Here is a 20587-nt window from a genome sequence, read left to right as displayed (position 1 = left end):
CACTGGATTCCCGAGCGTGAGCTCCCAAGCTCTATCTCTGGCCTCACATGTGCCAGAGTGCTAGTCTGGTTCTTTCTCTCTCTCCTTCTCACTTACTCACTGATTAGTAAGTACATCTTTAAAAAAAAGCTATATGGCAAGCTTTGCTATGTGTACAAGGTTTAAGCCTGCCCCCCCACTATATCTTCCTCTCTCTCTCTCTTTCTCACCCCCTGCCCATTTCTCTCCCTCCCTCCCTCCCTCTCCCCCCTCTGTCTCTATATACAAAATAAGAGAATATACAGGGGGTCAGGTGGTGGTACACCTGGTTGAGCGCACGTATTACAATGCACAAGGACACAGGTTCGAGCCCCTGGTCCCCACCTGCAGGGGGAAAGCTTTGCGAGTGGCGAAGCAGTGTTGCAGGGGTCTCTCTGTCTCTCTCCCTCTCTATCACCCCCTTCCCCTTTGATTTCTGGCTGTCTCTACTCCAATAAATGAAGATAATTAAGAAATAAAAAAACAAAATAGACTATTAACATAAATGTACAATATTTTATTTATTTATTCATTCATTATTATTATTATCATTTTTATCAGAGCCCTGCTCATCTCTGGTTTATGGTGGTGCAAAGTATGGGAGTGAGCTGGGACAGCAGGTATTCAGGCATGAGAGTATATTTGCATAGATATTATGCTATCTCTCCTGCCCAAAATGTTTTTTTCCCCCAGAAATGTTTTATTGGGTTGTCAGAAAACTCATGATGCATTTTTGCATAGTTAAATATAGAAAAAATACAACATGGCTTTTCCAATAGCCCAATGTTTTAATGCATAGAAAAGAGCTTCAGGGGCAGGGGTAGATAGCATAATGGTTATGCAAACAGCCTCTCATGCCTGAGGCTCCAAAGTCCCAGGTTCAATCCCCTGCTCCGCCATAAGCCAGAGCTGAGCAGTGCTCTGGTAAAAAAAAAAAAAAAAAAAAAGAAGAAGAAGAAGAAGAAAAGAAAGAGCTTCAGGGGCCCAGGCAGTGGGGCGCCTGGTTAAGAGCACACATTACAATGCACAAAGACTGGGGTCTCCACCTGTAGGGGGAAAGCTTCATGAGTGGTGAAGCAGGGCTGCAGGTGTCTCTGTCTCCCTCCCTTCCCTTCTCAGTTTTTAGTTTCTTTCTATCTGATAAATAAATATTTTATATAAAAAAGGTTGAAAGAAGAGAGTTTCAGATGAGAAAGAAGCCAGAGCACAACTCCAGTACATGGGACTCTCTAAAGGTTGAATCCAGAGCTTGGGGAATGCACGTCCTCTGCTCTACCTGCTAAGCTACATCCCTTGCCACATAGTCATGTTGTAAATGAATGACTTGCTGAAATTCAAGGCTTTCCTTAGGAGGCAAAATTCAGGAGACTGGAGTGGGGATCTGATGTACAGAAGTCAGTTGATGGAAATTTATTTATTTACTTATTTATAATATTTTTTACACAACTCTGCTCAACTCTGGCATATGGTGCTGCTGGGAAATTGGACCTGGGACCCTTAGGCATGAAAGTCTTTTACATAATTACCATGCACCCACCCCCATTTCTCTGTAGGTTCCCTAAAACTTTTCCCTCTACATTGCTGGAGTCTTTCATTATTCCATCACTTCTGATTTTACCTTTTTTTTTTTTAATAGAGGTTGAGTGAGAGAGACTGAAAAAGAGGAGAGGAGACACCTGCAGCACTGCTGCTTCACTGCTTATAAAGCTTTCCCCTCTGCAGATGGGGACCAGGGACTTGAATCTGGGCCCTCAAGCATGGTAATATGTGCACTCTACCAGGCACTATCTGCTTCTCCCCCGTCCTTTTCATTTTTTAATATTTATTTTATTTACTTCTTTCCCTTTTGTTGCCCTTGTTTTTTGTTGTTGTAGTTATTATTGTTGATATTGTTGTTGGATAGGACAGAGAGAAATGGAGAGAGGAAGGGAAGACAGGGGAAAAGAAAGATAGACACCTGCAGACCTGCTTCACTGCTTGTGAAGCGACTCCCCTGTAGGTGAGGAGCCAGGGGCTCAAACCAGGAGTCTTGCGTTTTGTGCCACCTGAACTTAATCTTCTGCGCTACAGCCCTACTCCCTGTTTTCATTTTTTCTAGATACAGAGGGGGAGAAAACACCACAGCTTCCCTCCACCCTCCATGGAACTTCCTCCACGCTCACGTGCTGTGGAGTCTTGAGCCCAGGGTCTCATGCTTGGATAAGCAGCCCGCCCTGTGGGTTGAGCTATCTCCAAGTACCCAGTTCCCGAGAACTCAGCTATGGGGGAAGCAAGCACTTCCCAGGGTTAGGTGAGTCTCCCTATTCCTAAAATAATCCAACTGCGTGCCCTTCTGTCTCCAAAACGAGGCATGATGTCCCGCAGGGCAGGGCACCTTCTGAGAGGCTCTTTGTGAAGGCTACTCCTGAGCCCACAGGAGTGGCTGGGCCCCCCACCCACTCACCAAGGGCAGCCCTCCCTACCAGCATCATTGTTTCTTGTTAGCGCCAGAGAGAGCAGAGCGCCCCCCCCCCCCAGTCCTACACTCAACAGATGTCAGACCTGGGGCTGGAACCCCCATCTAGAACATCCCATTTACCATTTCTGCTGCCCCAGAATCTGCTGGTTCTCTGGGGTGCCTGGGGAGCCTAGCCCCCACCCCACCCCATCTATGCAACATCCTTCCACACACAAACCTAGGCACCCAGAAGGTCTGCCAGTCCCACCCACACCCCGACTTAGGAGCAGTCTCCCCACTGCCTCTGCCACCCTGGAAAGTGGGGCCTGTGTGCGCACCATCCCCCCCAAGTGGCTCAAAGGCGTTGGGCGGGGAGGGGCGGGGCGCGGTGGGGGCTGGGTGGCTGTCGCAGTCTCGGCCCTGCGCCGGCCCCGCCCCCGCCCGCCGCCAGCACTGCAGCATTCCGCCTCTGCAGCCCCGGCCGCCGCCCGCTCGCTCGCACTCCGCAGCTCCGCCGTCAGCACCATGGCCAGCACCGTGTCCGGTAGGCCGTGGGGAGGGGGGCGGGGGGCACACCTATTGTCTCAGGTTTCCCCAGGTGGGATCTGCCTCCCTCACTGCAAGGAGCCGTGGGGGACACCGCTGCGGGGTAAGGGCGCCCAAGGGCGGGGATTTCGGGGGCTAGGGTCAGACGTGGGTGGGTGGAGGTACAATCTGGGGGAGTATAGGGGATCCGGTATAAGGGTGTGGGACGAGGGTGCACACTGCCCCTTTGGGTGGTTCCAAGACATCTAGGGTATGGGTCCATACCGAGTGGGGACTCCAGCGCCCTGAGATCCTGGGCACCCCGCGCCTTCGTGGGGGGTGGGAGGAAGGGCAGAAGGTGGGACCCCCCTGAGGAAACCCAAGACCAGGGTCCGCAGCACCCAGGCCCATCCTGCAACCCACACAGCACCCGGGCACTGGAGAGGGCTCCCCGGCAGGGCGGTATCCCAGTTGGGAACGATGGAGTCTTGTCCGCACCTCGAGTCCTGCTCCCCGCGCAGCTGCGGGCTTGGAGACCCCGGATCTGGAGGGAGAAGCCACCGCCCTTGCGCAGCGGGGTGTCGATGGGGGGAGGGCAGAAGCCGCCTCGGAGCTTCTAGGTTGGGAGGCTCGTCCCTTCCCTCCTCCACCTCCCCGCCTCCCAGGCTGCGGACCAGAGCCCGCCCGGGCCACTCTGGATCTGAGCTGGGGTGGGGAACGCCGCTACCCCCCCATCCTGTGCCAGTCTGCGGGCGGTGCCACTCTCCGAAGCACGCGCTCCTGGCCGGCTGCCCCCGCAACCCTTTACCCTCTGCCTACCGGCACCCACACCCCTAAACCGTGACGGACACCCACCCATTCATCCCTCCTCCACCCCCAGCCCCACCGTGAGCCTCGCGCCGGCCTGAGAATCGGCTCCTGAGAGGTGACTTGTATGCGGGTCTGGGAGGGACTGGAGCGTCACTGGCCACGCCCTTCCGACCCCCACCCCCCCTAGGGAGCCTTTATCTGGGTTTTCTTCCAGACACCCCCTTTCTGCTCTGCCAGGGACACCCGCAGATAAACTGAGCTGTCAAAATGAACCAAAGGCTCTGTGGGTGGTTCTGCCCTTTGGGTGGGGGTGAAAGGGTCCCTCTGGTCCTAGAGTGGGGGAGGGGGCTGCCTGAGCCCTACATTTTTTGGTGGCTCTTCCCAATGTCTTCTCACCCTCCCTGGGCTATTAACCCCTTGCCCAGTGCTGTATTGTTACATTTGCTGCACCCACAAGCAAATTCCCAGCTTCACCCTCTGTGGCCTGAAGAACTGGCTCCCTCCCTTCCCCCCTTTCCCCTGTCACTCAGAGCCCCACACCAGCAACCCCCACCACTTCTTTGTCAGAATGGGGCACTGCTTGCCACACCTGCTCCCAGACTTTTCCTGGGTGTGTGTGTCTGGCTGCACTGGAGCTTGATAAGTCTGTGGTTTTCTCCTTTTAAACAGAAAAGTGTCTGTCAGACATATTAACAGGCAGAGTCAAGCCCAGTGTTGCCCACAGTATCAAAAGGGCAAGTTGCGGTGGGCAGTTTTATCCAGCATGGCTAAGGCCCCCCAAGATATGCTGCTGTCCCCACTGACCCCCCCACCCCCAGTCTTCTGGGCTGTTCGCCCTTATCCCTAGTGCAGCCTGTACGTGTTCTGTGTCACCTTCAGCTCATCCATCCACAGATGCTTAGCAGACACAAGGATTGGCATGTCACTGACTTGGGGGGTGGGTGGGGTCTTACAATTGGGGCCCAAGTGGGCCTTAGGGAGCCCATATACTGCTTAAGAAATGTTGCCACTGGGGTGACCATTACCCCCTGCTGGGCTGCTCACTCACCTGTGGTTCATCTGCTCTGGGTGATCCTTGCTGAAGTACCTGATCTGCTCTGGTCCTGTTAGGACTGACCTTGGCTTTCTGTCCCTGCATAGTTTGCTCCTGCTCTCCATTTTGTGTGTGTGTGTGTGTGTGTGTGTCTGTGTCTGTGTAGGGGGAACCCTGTGTTTCTGGGATGTGCTTGGGAATGTGTGACCCTCTCTTAGTGCCTATACCCAGCACTCTTCTCTTCATGACGTTTTGTAGTCATTTGTCCTCTCTTCAAGCTATGTGCCTTTGAACATGTTGCCAAATCTCTCAGGGTGTCAAATTCCCACCCCCTCCCCGTTTTATTTTTCTGCCAGATTTTGCTGGGGCTTCATGTCTGCACGATTCCACTGTTCCCAGCCAACCCTTCCTTTCAAATAAACAGAGAGGCAGAGAGGGGGAGAAAGAAGCAGATAAGAGAAACTCCACAGCACTACCCCACTGCCTATGAAGCTTCCCCCTAACATGGTGCTTTCCTATGATGGCTGGGGACTTAAACCCAGGTCCTCATGCATTGTCATATGTGCTCTACTGGGTGATCTATCTCCAGCCCCTCTCTGTACTAGAGAGAGAGAGAGAGAGATTGAGAGAGGGAGAGAGAGGTTGTGAGAGAGAGAAAGAATATGAATCAGGGCTCACTCTGGTGTGTGTTCTGCCAAGAGTTGAACTCAGGACCTCATGCTTGCAAACCCACTATTTCACCTGCCAGTTTGGGTGGTGATGATTGTGACAACAGCTTCCCTAGGCTTGCTCTAAGAGAAAGACAAGATATGGCAGGAAAGGTGCTTCATCTGGTATCTGGCAAGAGGAGAGTGCCTTATCCATGCCAGAAAGCATGGCATTTGTAACCATAGTGCCTGGCATTTTGCTCAGAGAAAAGCATTCTGCCAGAAGTTCCCTCTGTGCTGGCAACCAGCACCACTGGTGACTAGTGAAGTGACAGCCGGGGGGAGGGGGCAGAGTGCTCTGTCTGCTGAAAGTGGTCAGTAGCAGCCTCCAGGGCCCTTCCAGGTGTGGCTGGGCACCTGTGTTCACCCCACCCAGTCCTCTTAGTTCTCAAGAGTCCCTTGGGGTGACTCACTCACCCACTCCTGATAAGGAAGTGTTCCCCTCTGCCCCTTGAATTACTGCCAGCCTCCTCCATGCTGGGCTGACCAGAAGGGCACCTCTGCCATTTGTCCATGGGTGGGCTTTGAGCAGTTAGGAGCTCCCAGACCCCTTACCCATAGGGAGAGCCATTCACAGGTTGAATTTGAATTTCTTTTCTTAGACATGCAGGCTTTTAATTTTATATCTTTATTAAATAGAATCCTTTTAGAAAGGTCCAGTGGAGGCCACTTTTATTTCTTTTATCCAGAGCACTGCACAGCTTTGGCTTATGATGGAGCAGGGGATTGAACCTGGGACTTTGGGGCCTCAGGCATGAGAGCCACTTTGCATAACCATTATGCTATCTATCCCTGTCCTCACACACTTTTTTTCTTCCTGGCTACTCCTGGTCCCTCTGAACCTCTCCTTTTTTTTTTTTTTTTTTAATTTTTTTAAGTATTTGATAGAGACAGCTAGAAATTGAGAGGAAGGGGGAGATAAAGTGAGAAGGAGACAGAGAGATACCTGCAGCATTGCTTCACCACTTGTGAAGCTTACTCCCTGTAGGTGGGGACTGGGGGCTTGAACCTGGGTCCTTGAGCACTAACGTGCACTCAACCAGGTGTGCCACCACCCAGCCCCTTGCACCTTTCCTTGTAAGCACAGGTGTGCCAATTCTCACCTTGTCCAAATGCCCCAGATGGTTTCAAGCCTGAGTTTCTGAGCTCTTCTGGCCTCAGAAGAGCTTCTTCTTCCAACAACCACACAGTGCTAACTCCCCACCACAGGTGCTGGGGTGCCCTCCTCTGCCTCCTCTAAAATGAACTTAAGGGGGTCTGGAATGGTGAGTAGAATATATGATTTACCATACACAAGGCCACAGCTTCCTGTGGGGCTACCCTGGACTGCACCAGTGGAACTGCGTGGATGGTGGTGCCTTGCTTTGCTGTCTCTCTCTCCCCTCTGCCTGTTTCCTCTCTTCCTAAACTAGTGGCCAGAGGATCTGGCTCACCAGGTAGGGCAGCAGGTCTTGCATGCATGATATGCTATTGCTATTGGTAGATTTGATCCCCAATATTGCATATGCTGAATTCATGTTCTCGTCTCTATCTCATACCCTTCTCTCTCTCTTTTTTTTTTCCTTAACTATGGAATGAAAATTGATCTAGAGAGGCAGCTTAGTAGTACTATGCATGCATGAGGCCCTATATACTTCCCTGGCACTACATAAAAAAATAAACTAAAGTGAGCTGGGGGAGTGGTGGCACAGTAGATGAAGCACTGGCTCTCAAGCATGAGGTCATGGGTTTGATCCCTGGCATTGCATGTGCCAGAGTGATGCTTTGCTCTCTTTTTTTCTCCCATGTTAATGAATAAATAAATATTTACTTTTAAAATCATTTTTATTTAGAGAGGTACAGAAAGACTCAGAGAGAGAGACCAGAGCACTGCTCAGCTCTGCCTTACTGGGGATTGAACCTGAGACTTCAGAGCCTCAAGAATAAAAGTCTTTTGCATAAGCATTATGTTATCTCCCCATCACTAAATAAATCTTTAAAATAAATGAATTAAAAATAAGATGGTGGGGAAGCAATTACAGAAGCCAGACCTTCCACCTTCTGCAACCCACAACGACCCTAGGTCCATGCTCCCAGAGGGATAGAGAATGGGAAAGCTATTGGGGAGGGGATGGGATATGGAGATTGGGTGGCGGGAATTATGTGGCGTTGTAACCCTCCTATCCTACGGTTTTGTCAATGTCTCCTTTCTGAAAGAAAGAAAGAAAGAAAGAAAGAAAGAAAGAAAGAAAGAAAGAAAGAAAAATAAGATGGATGACATGAGCACTATGTGACTAGATCCTGGTGGTAAGAAATAAAATTGAGGGGGGTCAGGAGGTGGTACAGCAGGATAATTGCACATGGTGCAAAGTGCAAGGACCAGCATAAAGATCCCAGTTCAAGCCCCCGGCTCCCCAAAGCAGGGGGGGGGGGATCGATTCACAAGCAGTAAAGCAGGTCTGCAGATGTCTATCTTTCTCTCCCCCTCTCTGTCTTCCCCTCCCCTCTCAATTTCTCTCTGTCCTATCCAACAATGACAAAAATAATAATAACAACAATGATAAACAACAAGGGCAACTAAAGGGAAAAAAATGGCCTCCAGGAGCAGTAGATTCATAGTGCAGGCACTGAGCCCCAGCAATAACCCTGGAGACAAAAAAGAAAAAAGAAATAAAAATTGAGGGGCCAGGCAGTGGCACACCTGGTTAAGCACAAGTATTATAGTGCACAAGGACTGGGGTTCAAGCAGGAGGAAAGCTTCACAAGTGGTGAAGCGGAGCTGCAGGTATCTCTCTCTTTCTCTTTCCCTATTTCCTCCCTCCCCTTTCAATTTCTCTCTGCCTCTATCCAATAAAATAAATAAAATCTTAAAAATATAAAATTGACAAGTAGGATAAATTTCCCTTTGAGTTATTCAGTCTCCCTCCCAGCCTTCTGAAGCAGGAGATAGCCCACCCAGTAGAGCACACACTTTTCATGCATGTGGAACCAGGTTCAAGCCCCCCACCCATCACATGAATGTGCCATGCACAGGGGAAGCTTCCCAAGCAGCAGAGCAGTGCTGTGATGTCTCTGTTCTCTCTGTCTGGAAAAGGAAAAATAATGAGAGGCCTTAATAAGAAAAAAAAAATAGGGGGTCGGGCGGTGGCGCAGTGGGTTAAGCGCTTGCGGCGCAAAGCGCAGGGACCGGAGTAAGGATCCCGGTTCGAGCCCCGGCTCCCCACCTGCAGGGGAGTCGCTTCACAGGCGGTGAAGCAGGTCTGCAGGTGTCTATCTTTCTCTCCCCTTCTCTGTCTTCCCCTCCTCTCTCCATTTCTCTCTGTCCTATCCAACAACGAATTGTGTCAACAAGAGCAATAATAATAACCACAACGAAGCTACAAGGGCAACAAAAGGTGAAAAAAAAAAGAAAAAAAAATAAGAAAAGAAGAAGAGGAATTTGCAGCAGCACATTTTTGCCTGTTTTCCCCACATCCTACAGTCTCCCTGATGCTTATCCTACCCTCTCTCTGGTTGTGGGGAGAGCTGCTGGTTCTTCATTATTGACCTGCATTCTGTTTTCTTTTTCTTCTCTTCTCTTCTCTTCTCTTCTCTTCTCTTCTCTTCTCTTCTCTTCTTTTTGTTACCAGAGCACTGTTCAGCTCTGGCTTATGGTGGTGTGGGGGAATGAACCTGGGACTTCAGAGCTTCAGGCATGAGAGGCCATTTGCATAACCATTATGCTATCTACCCATTTTGTTTTCTTTCTTTCTTGATTTTTTAAAATTTATTTTATTTTCCCTTTTGTTGCCCTTGTTTTTCATTGTTGTTATAATTATTATTGTTGTTGTTATTGATGTCGTCGTTGTTAGATAAGACTGAGAGAAATGGAGAGAGGAGGGGAAGACAGAGAGGGGGAAAGATAGACAGACACCTGCAGACCTGCTTCACCGCCTGTGAAGCGACTCCCCAGTAGGTGGGGATCTTGGAGCTCGAACCGGGATCCTTACATAGGTCCTTGCACTTGCACCACATAAACTTAACCTGATGCGCTACTGCCTGACTCCATCCTGTTTTCTACACCAGCACTCCTCCCAGTCTTATCCTAACTATTTTAAAACACCCTGTGCTGTGTGGAGTTAGCTCAGAATGCTTCTTGTTCACCTGAGTGTTTGTCAGATTCCTTGGTACTCCTGGAAGGGTGCTATAGGGCTCTATGCTCTTTGTTCCTCCTGGAAGGCAGCTTCTCCTCCCATAGTGGCTCCCTGGCTCCAGCTCCCTGGCTCCAGCTCCTCCAGCCAGAGAGGCAGGTACCCCAGTATCTGGGCCACCCAGTCTTTGGGATTTTCTGGAGTGGCAGGAAGAATACACACCAACTGTGGTTTGGGAAGCCACCCCATTCTCCTGGAACCAACATCATTCGGTTGCAAGAACCAACTTCATTTGGTTGCAAGGGGGATAATATAGTATTTGCAGAACTTTTCAGCATCACTGAGGCACTGGAACAACCATTTCCATTTGTGTGAGGATGTCTTAATGCCCCCTGAAAGGCATGGGGACACAGAACAGGTTTTATGTCCCTCTGGTTGGAAAATGAGCACAGGAAACTAGAGGCTGACTGTGGTGCTGAACGGACAGCTCCAGCAGGCCTCCAGTGTGGTCTGGCAAGAGCTTGATTTCCTTCCGTGGTGGCTGCACTGCCATGGGATAAAGGGGGCTGTGGGGCGGGGAGAGGGCCTAGAATGTCTAAAGGCTTTGCCAATGTATCTGCTACCCACACGTTTCACATCTACCCTGTGTCCAGTGGGGTGGTGGTGGGGACTGGGAAGACACACAGGGAAGAAACAACAGTACCTAGAAAAGAATAAGGGAAGTGGTGAAGGATCAAGAACTATACAAAAAGGTCAGGTAGTAGCACATTTGGTAGACCACACATTACCAAGCACAAGGATCCAGGTTCATGTCTTAGGTGCCCTCACCTGCAGGTGGGAAGCTCCATGAGCGGTAGAGCAGTGCTGCAGGTGTCTGTTCCCTCTGTATCCTTTCTCCCCTGTCTCTCATCATCTATCAAATAAAAAGAAGGATCCCGGTTTGAATCCCTGGCTCCCCACCTGCAGGGGAGTCGCTTCACAGGCGGTGAAGCAGGTCTGCAGGTGTCTATCTTTCTCTCCCCCTCTGTCTTCCCCTCCTCTCTCCATTTCTCTCTGTCTTATCCAACAACAATGACATCAGTAACAACAATAATAACTACAATAATAAAACAACAAGGGCAACAGAAGGGAATAAATAAAAACCTAAAAAAAAATCTTAAAAAAAGAAAGAAAAAAGGCTGCTGTGAGCTGTAGAGTCATTGTGCAGGCACTGAGCCTCATAGACAACCGAGGTATGTGTGTGGGGAAAGAACTATACAGAAATATACTAGAAATGCCAGGAGAGGGTGGGGTAGATAGCATCATGATCATGCAAATAGACTCTCATGCCTGAGGCTCTAAAGTCCCAGGTTCAATCCTCTGTACCACCATAAGCCAGATCTGATCAGTACTTTGGATAAAAAAGAAAAGAAATACCAGGAAAGAAAAGGGCAAGAAGGGAGGAGACAGGGGTTTAAGAGACAGATGCAGAGAGTAGGCAGGAAGACCCACTGACAGGGAGGTGACCCAAGGGACTCAGAGTAAGCACTGTGTAGAATGGGGTGGGGGTGTAGACTACAGTAGAGCTGGGGAGACTTAAGAGTGAGATGGCCAGGCACCCAGAGATACAGGTCAGAGAAAGCAATGGGGAGTAAACAATAGGGGTGGGGGTGGGGCAGGCTGTGGTTGAAGGTGTGGGCACAGGGCAGAGGGGGGCTCTCATACTGGCCTCACTCCACAGCCTACAAGGAGAAGATGAAGGAGCTGTCAGTGCTGTCACTCATCTGCTCCTGCTTCTACTCACAGCCACACCCCAACACCATCTACCAGTATGAGGGTGAGTGCCAGCCTGCTGCCAGTTCCTGTTGGGCCCCAGTACTATCCTCCTCTCCTCTGTGTTCTCCGAACCCCCAGTTTACTGGCTTCTGGAGAAGGGACCTTGTAGGAGGGTTGGTCCTGGGGGTTCAGGCCTCGAATGTGTGCTGGGAGCATGGTGCTGTCTCACCTACTCCTCCTGAAGCCCTACCTGGCATCTTGTCCTGCAGACATGGAAGTAAAGCAGCTGGACAAGAGGGCCTCTGGCCAGAGCTTCGAGGTTATCCTCAAATCTCCTTCTGACCTGTCCCCAGAGAGCCCTGTGCTCTCCTCCCCCCCAAAGAGGAAGGACACTTCCCTGGAAGAGCTGCAGAAGCGGCTGGAGGCCGCTGAGGAAAGGAGAAAGGTAAGGACCCACCCTGCAGAGGATGGCCACGAGGCCCAGTTGGCCATAGATCGGAACTTTCATGCTTCATGTGCATAGCTATTGGTCTTGGGTGGGTAAAGCGGGTCTCATGGTCCCCTGGACCTCCTCCTGGAAGAGCAGTCTGGGAAGGGAGGAGGCAAGACAATCACCTGTCTCCAACCAACCCTCACCCCACCACTCCAAAGACAGCCAGCTGGAAGGAGAAAGAACAAGATAGGAAGTAAAGCTAGAGGGGGTCAGGTGGTGGTTCCAGGAAACTGGACTGGCATCCTCCCTGAGTGCAGTAGAGTAAGAAGTGGTCAGGTCCCAGGCCCTCTCTTCCATCCTGGGCTCTAATTAGTAGAGACTGGCACATGGGTGGGGCCCAGCAGAGGACAACTAATGACCCCTGGGAGTTCCCTGTCCTTCAGAGGCCTCCAGATGGGGGACACTGTGGCGCCAGCACTAGAACCTCCTCTAGTCCCTTAGGGGATGAGCCTTTCGGCCCCATCTGTGCACACACAGTGGGGGCGGGTAGTCCTGCAGCGGGTACCATGCAGCAGCCTAGGGGTGGGGGTGGGGACCATGGGGCCGGCTTTGGGATCAGACGCCGTCTGCTGTGCAGACGCAGGAGGCGCAGGTGCTGAAGCAGCTGGCTGAACGGCGCGAGCACGAGCGCGAGGTGCTGCACAAGGCGCTGGAGGACAACAACAACTTCAGCCGCCTGGCGGAGGAGAAGCTCAACTACAAGATGGAGCTCAGCAAGGAGATCCGCGAGGCGCACCTGGCGGCGCTGCGCGAGCGGCTGCGCGAAAAGGTGGGGGTCGAGGCGGACTTGGTTCTAGTTTGTGGAGACTGATCGGCAGCTGGGCGTGGTTACCTGAGGGGCGGAGCCTGTGTTGAATAGCTCAAGTAATGACCACTGGGCAGGAAAATGGGAGAACTGAGCCCCCAGTGGTGGTGGTGGTGGGGTATAAGAGGGAAGCAGCTCTAGGCAGGTACGAGGGCAGTGAGGGGAGCTTGGGATGGGGCGGGGGAGGAACTCACCCCAAATCTCCTGAGTGAGGGCACACTGAATAAGCACTAAGTGCACGACCTTTTTTTTAAATTATTTTTTTAATTTTAACCAGAGCACTATTCAGCACTGGTTTATGGTGGTGCTAGGAATTGAACCAGGGACCAAAGAGCCCAGTCCCCACTTTCAGGGAAAGCTTTGAGAGTGGTGAAGCAGTGCTGCAGGTGTCTCTCTTTCTCCCTCTCAATGTCCCCCTACCCTCTTGATTTCTGGCTGTCTCTATCCAATAAATAAAGATAATAAAAATAAAATAAAGATTTATTACACAAGAGCCTGGGGTGAGGTGAGGGACACCCCCTGCTGGGAACCCCACACCACCCTGCCTGTTCTTCTCTCCCTAGGAGCTGCATGCAGCAGAGGTGCGCAGGAACAAGGAGCAGCGGGAAGAGATGTCCGGTTAGGGGGGCTGTTGACTCCACGTCCTAGACCCCAAGGAGAGACACGAACACATCTGGGTTTTGTTTTGTTCAACTCTGTCTAGATGCAACTTTTGTTCTCCGCTCCCTCCCTCTCCCCCTGCACTCCCAGCTTCACACTTCTTTTCATGCTTTCCAGTCCTGTGGCCGGTGGCTGACCCCAGGCACGGGCCATGGTCCCTCAGTTCAGGCATAATGGCTGGGTTCCCTCTTAGTGACTGTGGTGGCGACCTCAATAAATCTAGTGGTGGTGGCAGGAACGTGCACTCCCATGCTGGCTTGTCTTGTTAGCATTCTGTCGCAGAGGGTACCTACTAGGAGCCAGCTCCGTGCCTGCTGGCAAGGGCCACACCACTGTGGATCGGCACATAGGGTGGGGTGGATGGAGGGCCCCTGTGAGGTGAGGATCCAGTGATATGGTCCAATGCCACTCTGGCCAGCACCAAGAGCCAAGTGTGGGGCTGCTATGTCCTTAGATAGGGCCCTGACTGATCTCAGAGGTGGCCTGGCCTACAACCACTGCTCCCCAGTTGGAGTGAGAGTGCATGCTCTGGGCATTCTCCATCAGGCAGCATTGTCTCCTGGGTTGTTGGTGGGTGGGTAGTACCGGCTACTTAGAAGTGACCTTCTTGGGGTCTGGGCGGTAGCTCAGTGGGTAAAGTACACGTGGCACAAAGTGCAAGGATGGCAGAAGGATCCTGGTTCGAGCTGCTGGCTCCCTACCTGCAGGGGAGTTGCTTCACAAGCAGTGAAGCAGGTCTGCAGGTGTCTATCTTTCTCTCCTCCTCTCTGTCTTCCCCTCCTCTCTCCATTTCTCTCTGTCCTATCCAACAACGACAACAACAATAATAACTACAACAATAAAAAACAAGGGCAACAAAAGGGAATAAATAAATAAAATAAATATAAAAAAAAAAGAAGTGTGGGGACAGAAGAGTTAAAGCCAGTGTCTCGTAGTGAGTGTCTCCAGCCCCCAGCCACAACACCCCCGCCCCCCCAAGAAACCTAGGGTACAGTGGGCCTGGTGCTCTGAAGTGATAGACCCCTGTAGTGAGCTCAGAGGAAGTCAGCTCCCCAGGCTGCTCCCTGCCCACTGAGATATTTCTGGGGGCCGCTACCTGCCAGGACTGGCCCCAGTAGTGGGGAGCAGACTCAGAAAGGGTAGTGGAAAAACATTAATTCCCCCCCAAAAAAAAAAATCAGAAAAAAAAAAAGGGCAGTGGAAGGGGGCAGTCGTGCCAAGAGGGCTGACTTGGCTCGACAGCAATCCTAGCGGAAGCCTAGTGTATTACACCCCTCCTATCCATGGAGTGACGGTGAACTTAAGAGTTACATGCAGTGAACAGTTAGAGAAAAAAAAAAAAAAAACCGTGTGTTTGAGCAAGAAATGTGCCCCACTGCCAGTGTTCTGTTCCAGTATGTGCCCTGCTCATGGGTGGCCCCTGTGTCTGTGGGTTCAGATACCACGCCCATTGGCGTGCCCGCCCCCCCCCCCAACACCCACCCATTTATGTTTGAGAGAATCAGAGCATCACTCTGGCCCAGGATTGTACTGGAGAACACTTGCTTTGATGAGTCCAACGCTCCCTTCATCACTGTTATGTCCTTCTGTATTTTTTTTTTTTTAGTTGTAAGGAAATGGGAGGGGAGGGAACTAGAAGATTGTTTCATTATATGTGATTCTGGAGTTGGAACCAGGAGCCTCACTGAGTCATCTCCCCAGCCTTACATAAACACTTGGTTCCTGGTTGCAAATGGAGTACAAGGTCACTTCCATACTGCAAACTGGAAAGGCAGAGACCTGACCACATCTTCCTCTGGAGATGGCACACCTTCCTCAGCAGGCTACAACACAGCAGCGCTCTGCCCTACTGCTCACAGAGACGCAGGCACATTCAGTCTTCATGAGCCGCACAGGGCATTGTTCACCCCCAACTTATGCAAGTATAAGAGCTTTTGACAAAAAAAAAAAAAAAAATAAATAAAAAAAAAAGAGCTTTTGACAAAACTTCTCTTTTTGGCTTCAGGAATACCTAACAATCTTAAAGATTTATGAAGGGCTTTTTAAAGAACTTTGTTTATGTGGGTCACAGGGATCAAGTTATCCCCACTGGGCATCACTCAGAAACTTAATTGTAGCTATTTGCTAAAAAATGATGCCCCCATTACCTATTAACATATATTTGAACATGGGAAGCAACGGCATTTGTTTTTAAAAAATTAGGATGGGAGTGCCAGATGGTGGTGCACCCGGTTGAGCACACACATTACCATGTAGAAGGACCTGGATTCGAGCACTCGATCCCCACCTGCTGGGGGACACTTCACAATCAGTGAAGCAGGTCTGCAGCTGTCTTTCTGTCTCATTCCTTCTCTCCTCCTACCCTCTCAATTTCTCTCTGTCCTATCAAATCAAATAAAATAGAAGGAAGAAGAGGAGGAGAAAATGGATTCGTAGTGCTTCACACTGAGCCCCAGCTGGTGGCAATAAAAAAATTAGAATGGTGAAGTACATATGGCCTACAAGATATAAAGTTGGAAAGGAACATCTTAGTAGATTTTTTAATCTTTAAAAAACTATTTTATTTTAAAATATATTTATTTGTTATTGGATAGAGAAAGAGAGAAATTGAGAGGGAAGAGGGAGGTAGGGAGAGAGACAGAGAGACACATGCAGCCCTGCTTCACCACTGGTGAAACTTTCCTTCTACAGGTGGGGACTAGGGGCTTGAACCTGGGTCCTTGTACGCTGTAATGTGAGCACTTAATCAGGTGTGTCACCATCTGGCCCCAGATTTATTTATTTTAAAGGCTTTATTTTTCTCAGGGGCTGAGCAGTAGTGCCTCACTAGAGCCCCAATACAATGCGCAAGGACCCTGGTTCAAGCCTCTGTGCCCACCTACAGGGGAAAGCTTCATAAGCAAAGAAGCAGTGGTGCGAGTGTCCTTCTTTCTCTCTCCCTAACTATCCTTTTCTTCTTGGTCTCTGTCTCTATCCAATAAATATGTATTTTTAAAATTTATTTATCAGGGCTGGGGAGAGAACATAATGGTTCTGCAAAAAGACTTTTATGCCTGAGGATCTGAGGTCCCTAACACCACCATAAACTAGAGATGAGCAGGCTCTGGTAGCTCTCTATATTTATCTTTCTCTGTGTCTATCATTAAACCTAGATAAATAAAATATTAAAAAAGACTTTAAAATTTCACTTATTGTGTCAATGTGAGAGAAAGAGAACTGAGCATCATTCTGGCACATACATACAATGCCAGGGATGGAATTTGGGGCCTCATACTTTTAAGTCCAAAGCTCTAGCCACAGAACCACTTTCCAAGTCATGCATCTCTGTGCTTTATTTACTTTAATTTTTTGCATTATCTTTATTTATTTATTGAATACAGTCAGAAATTGAGAGGGAAGGGGGTGATAGGGAGAGTGACAGACACCTGCAGCACTGCTTCACCACTTGCAAAGCTTTCCCCCTGCAGGTGGGGACCAGGGGCTCAAAGCTGGGTCCTTGCACATTGTAACATGTGCACTCAACCAGGTGCACCACCACCCAGCCTCCTGTGCTTAATTTTTTTAATACTAATTTTTTGTTTATTCCCTTTCATTGCCCTTGTTGTTTTTTATTGTTGTAGTTGTTGGATGGGACAGAAAGAAATGAAGAGAGGAGGGGAAGACAGAGGAGGAGAGAAAGACACCTGCAGACCTGCTTCACCGCCTGTGGGGAGCTGGGGGCTCGAACTGGGATCCTTATGCTGGTCCTTGTGCTTTGTGCCACCTGCGCTTAACCTGCTGTGCTACCACCAGACTCCCTAATACTAATTTCTTAATTAATTAATTTTAACATTTTTATAATTTTATTTATTCCCTTTTGTTGCCTTTGTTGTTTTATTGTAGTTATTGTTGTTGTTATTGATGTGGTTGTTGGACAGAACAGAGAGAAATGGAGAGAGGAGGGGAAGACAGAGAGGGGGAGAGAAAGACAGACACCTGTAGACCTGCTTCACTGCCTGTGAAGCGACTCCCCTGCAGGTGGGGAGTGGGGAGCTCAAACGGGATCCTTACGGGGTCCTTGCGCTTTGCTCCATATGCGCTTAACCAGCTGTGCTACTGCCCAACTCCCTATTTATTTTTTTTAAAATACTGGTTTCTACTTTTTTTTTAATATTCCCTTTTGTTGTACTTGTTGTTTTATTGTTATAGTTATTATTGTTGTCGTCATTGTTGGATAGGACAGAGAGAAATGGAAAGAGGAGGGGAAGACAGAGATGGGGAGAGAAAGACAGACACCTGCAGACCTGCTTCACCGCCTGTGAAGTGACTCCTCTGCAGGTGGGGAGCCGGGGGCTCAAACCAGGATCCTTATGTGGGCCCTTGCGCTTTGCGCTCCCTATTTATTTTTTAATATTTATTTATTCCCTTTTGTTAACCTTGTTGTTTTATTGTTGTAGTTATTATTGTTGTTGTTATAGCTGTCGTTGGATAGGACAGAGAGAAATGGAGAGAGGAGGGGAAGACAGAGAGGGGGAGAGAAAGACACCTGCAGACCTGCTTCACCACTTGTGAAGCGACTCCCCTGCAGGTGGGGAGCCTGGGATCCTTACATCAGTCCTTGCGCTTTGTGCCACATGAGCTTAACCCACTGCATTACCACCCGACTCCCGGCTTTATTCTTTAATGACTAGTTAGAATAGTAGAATACTAGAAATTTCTGAAATATTATAGAATCAGTTGGTGTTTATTTCTCTCTCTGACAGAGAAGGCAGAAGTAGAGTAAAAGAGGGATCCCTCACATCATCATAAATCAGAGCTGAACAGTGGTCTGGTAAAAAAAAAATTAAAAAAGGAGAGAAAGAGAGTGAAAGAGGGGATCGGGTGGTGGTGCACTTGGTTAAGTGCACATAGTACGAAGCTCAAGGACCCAATCAAGGATCCTGGTTCAAGCCTCCCGCTCTCCATCTGCAGGGGGGTCACTTCACAAGTGGTGAAGCAGGTCTGCACACACACACACACACACACACACAGGAAAAAATGGCTGCCAGGAGGAGTGGATTCCTAGTGCAAACACCCAGCCCCAGTAATAACCCTGGAGGCAAGAAAAAAAAAGAGTGAAAGAGACCACAGCACCAAAGCTTCCTTCAATGGCAAACAGTGTGAGCACTATCAGTGTGAGCTACTTTGCTGGTTCCAGTGCTTATCTCCTAACAATCCTTTTGGGAATTAATTTTTTTCAGAGGCATAAATAAGCAAGACTGACCCAAGTTGAGTTAGCCTTAAAAACTAAACTAAGTTTTTGCTGTGTGACTCAACTGGTTTTGTTTGCTTGGGGAATTTTCAAGGCTGTTTTGATTTCAACATAGTAGTTCACTTGATCTATCTTGAACACATTATCTACCCATGTATTGGCTCTGTGACATCATTGTGGCTACTCACAAAATTACACAGAGCTTCCAAATGCTGGCACATTACATTAAACAGCACAAAACATAAATAATAATAAATATTGTAGAAGGCAGATGCCACTCACCCACCCTATGTCCTAGTCCCTGAATCTGTAAATGTCAAGGTTTCAAGAAAGGGGAATGAAGGTGATTGGTGAGCCATGTGAACTGGGAGAAGCTTCTGGAGGTAGGCCCAATGCAACCTCTTTAAAGAGGAAGAAGAGACACCTGAGAGGTGGTGCATTGTGGGTAGAATGCCTCCTTTGCAAGCCTGAGTTCATTCCCTGGCATCGTATATGCCTGAGTGATCCTCTGGCTTTCTCTCTTACTAATAAATAAATGAGTCTTAAAAAAGAAAAAGCGGGGGCTGGGTGGGCAGTAGCATACCGGGTTAAGTGCATATAGTGTGAAGCACAAGGTCTAGCACTAGGATCCTGGTTCAAGCCCCCAGCTCCCCATCTGCAGGGGAGGGGGTTGCTTCACAACTGGTGAAGCAGGTCTACAGGTGTCGTTCTCTCCCCTTCTCTATCTTCCCCTCCTCTCTCAGTTTCTCTCTGTCCTATCCAGTAACAACAGCTGCAACAATAACAGCAACTACAATGGAAAAAAGATGGCCTCCAGAAGCAGTGGATTCAGTGCAAGGACCGACGGAGTCCTAGCAATAACCCTGGAGGCAAAAAGGAGAGAGAGAGAGGGAAGAGAGAGAGAGAGAGAAGAAGGAGAAGGAGAGGGAGAAGGAGAAGAAGAAGAAGAAGAGAGAAAAGCAGGGGGCCAGGTAGTAGCACACTGGGTTAAGTGTATATAGTGTGAAGTCCAAGAACCAGCCTAAGGATCCTGGTTTGAGCCTGACTCCCCACCTACTGGGGGGTCACTTCATAAGCAGATAAGCAGGTCTGCAGGTGTCTTTCTCTTGCCCTCTCTATCTACCCCTCTTCTCAATTTCTCTGTCTTTATCCAACAGCAACAGCAGCAACAATAATAACAATGGAAAAAATGGCTGCCAGGAGCAGTAGATTCGTAGTGCAGGCACCAAGCCTCAGTGATAATCAGAAAAGGACTTGTCTTGGGGAGATGGTTCAGCAAAGCAGAGTATATTTCTTGTATGCCTAAGGCCTTGATTTTGATGCCCGGCCACCACTTATGCCAAAGCACTGAGCTTCTCTGGTCTCTTGTTCATAGAAATAAACCATAAAATAGGGAGTCAGGTGGTAGTGCAGTGGGTTAAGCGCAGGTGGCACAAAGCGCAAGGACAGGCATAAGGATCCCATTTCAAGCCCCTGGCTCCCCACCTGCAGGGGAGTCACTTCACAAGCAGTGAGGCTAGTCTGCAGGTGTCTGTCTTTCTCTCCCCGTCTTCCTCTCCTCTCTCCATTTCTCTCTGTCCTATCCAACAACAACGACATCAATAATAACTACAACAATAAAACAAGGGCAACAAAAGGGAATAAATATTAAAAAAAAAAGAAATAAACCATAAAATAGTTCAAAAGAAATGAAAGAGTGACCTGGAGGGTGGTGCAGTGGTAGTGTGTTAGACTTGAAAGCATGAGATTCTGAGTTTAATCCCCCAGCATATGTGCCAGAGTGCTGGGCTGAGCTTCACGGGCGGGAGACAGAGATGACCAGGGACTCATGGCTGAGTGGTACGCAGTTCAGTCTTTATTCATGTGGAACACAGCGCAATCTAAGCTATCTCTAATCACAATCTTGTCCTTCTCTATCCTGAGGCGCAAGAGTCAGGTCCGAAGAGGATGTACGTAGGATAAGGGGTGGGGAGAAGGAAAAAGGGCGAACCATTGAGGATTAAAC

At 49.3% G+C, this 20587-nt stretch overlaps 2 protein-coding genes across 3 annotated transcripts in view; one reads left to right on the top strand and one right to left on the bottom strand.

Annotated features, from left to right (window-relative positions):
• RTEL1 (regulator of telomere elongation helicase 1) overlaps nucleotides 1–20587 on the bottom strand; it is a 69475-nt gene that overhangs the window by 42088 nt on the left and 6800 nt on the right. The gene's annotated exons all lie outside the window — the stretch shown is intronic.
• Nucleotides 2878–13590, top strand: STMN3 (stathmin 3). 2 transcript variants are annotated; one of them, XM_007524426.3, is made up of 5 exons: nucleotides 2878–2999; nucleotides 11360–11455; nucleotides 11664–11839; nucleotides 12465–12656; nucleotides 13256–13590. In XM_007524426.3, the coding sequence occupies exons 1-5, from the start codon at nucleotides 2981–2983 to the stop codon at nucleotides 13313–13315; spliced, it is 543 nt and encodes a 180-aa protein (XP_007524488.1). In that variant the 5' UTR covers nucleotides 2878–2980; the 3' UTR covers nucleotides 13316–13590. The 2 variants fall into 2 exon arrangements, with proteins under 2 accessions (XP_007524488.1, XP_060027622.1); XM_060171639.1 differs by having other exon boundaries at nucleotides 2901–3104.

The sequence above is a fragment of the Erinaceus europaeus genome, chromosome 14, assembly GCF_950295315.1.
Source record: "Erinaceus europaeus chromosome 14, mEriEur2.1, whole genome shotgun sequence".
In the NCBI taxonomy this organism is placed as follows: domain Eukaryota; kingdom Metazoa; phylum Chordata; class Mammalia; order Eulipotyphla; family Erinaceidae; genus Erinaceus; species Erinaceus europaeus.
Note: the sequence above shows the minus strand (reverse complement) of the source record. Positions and strands in the feature narration are given on the sequence as shown.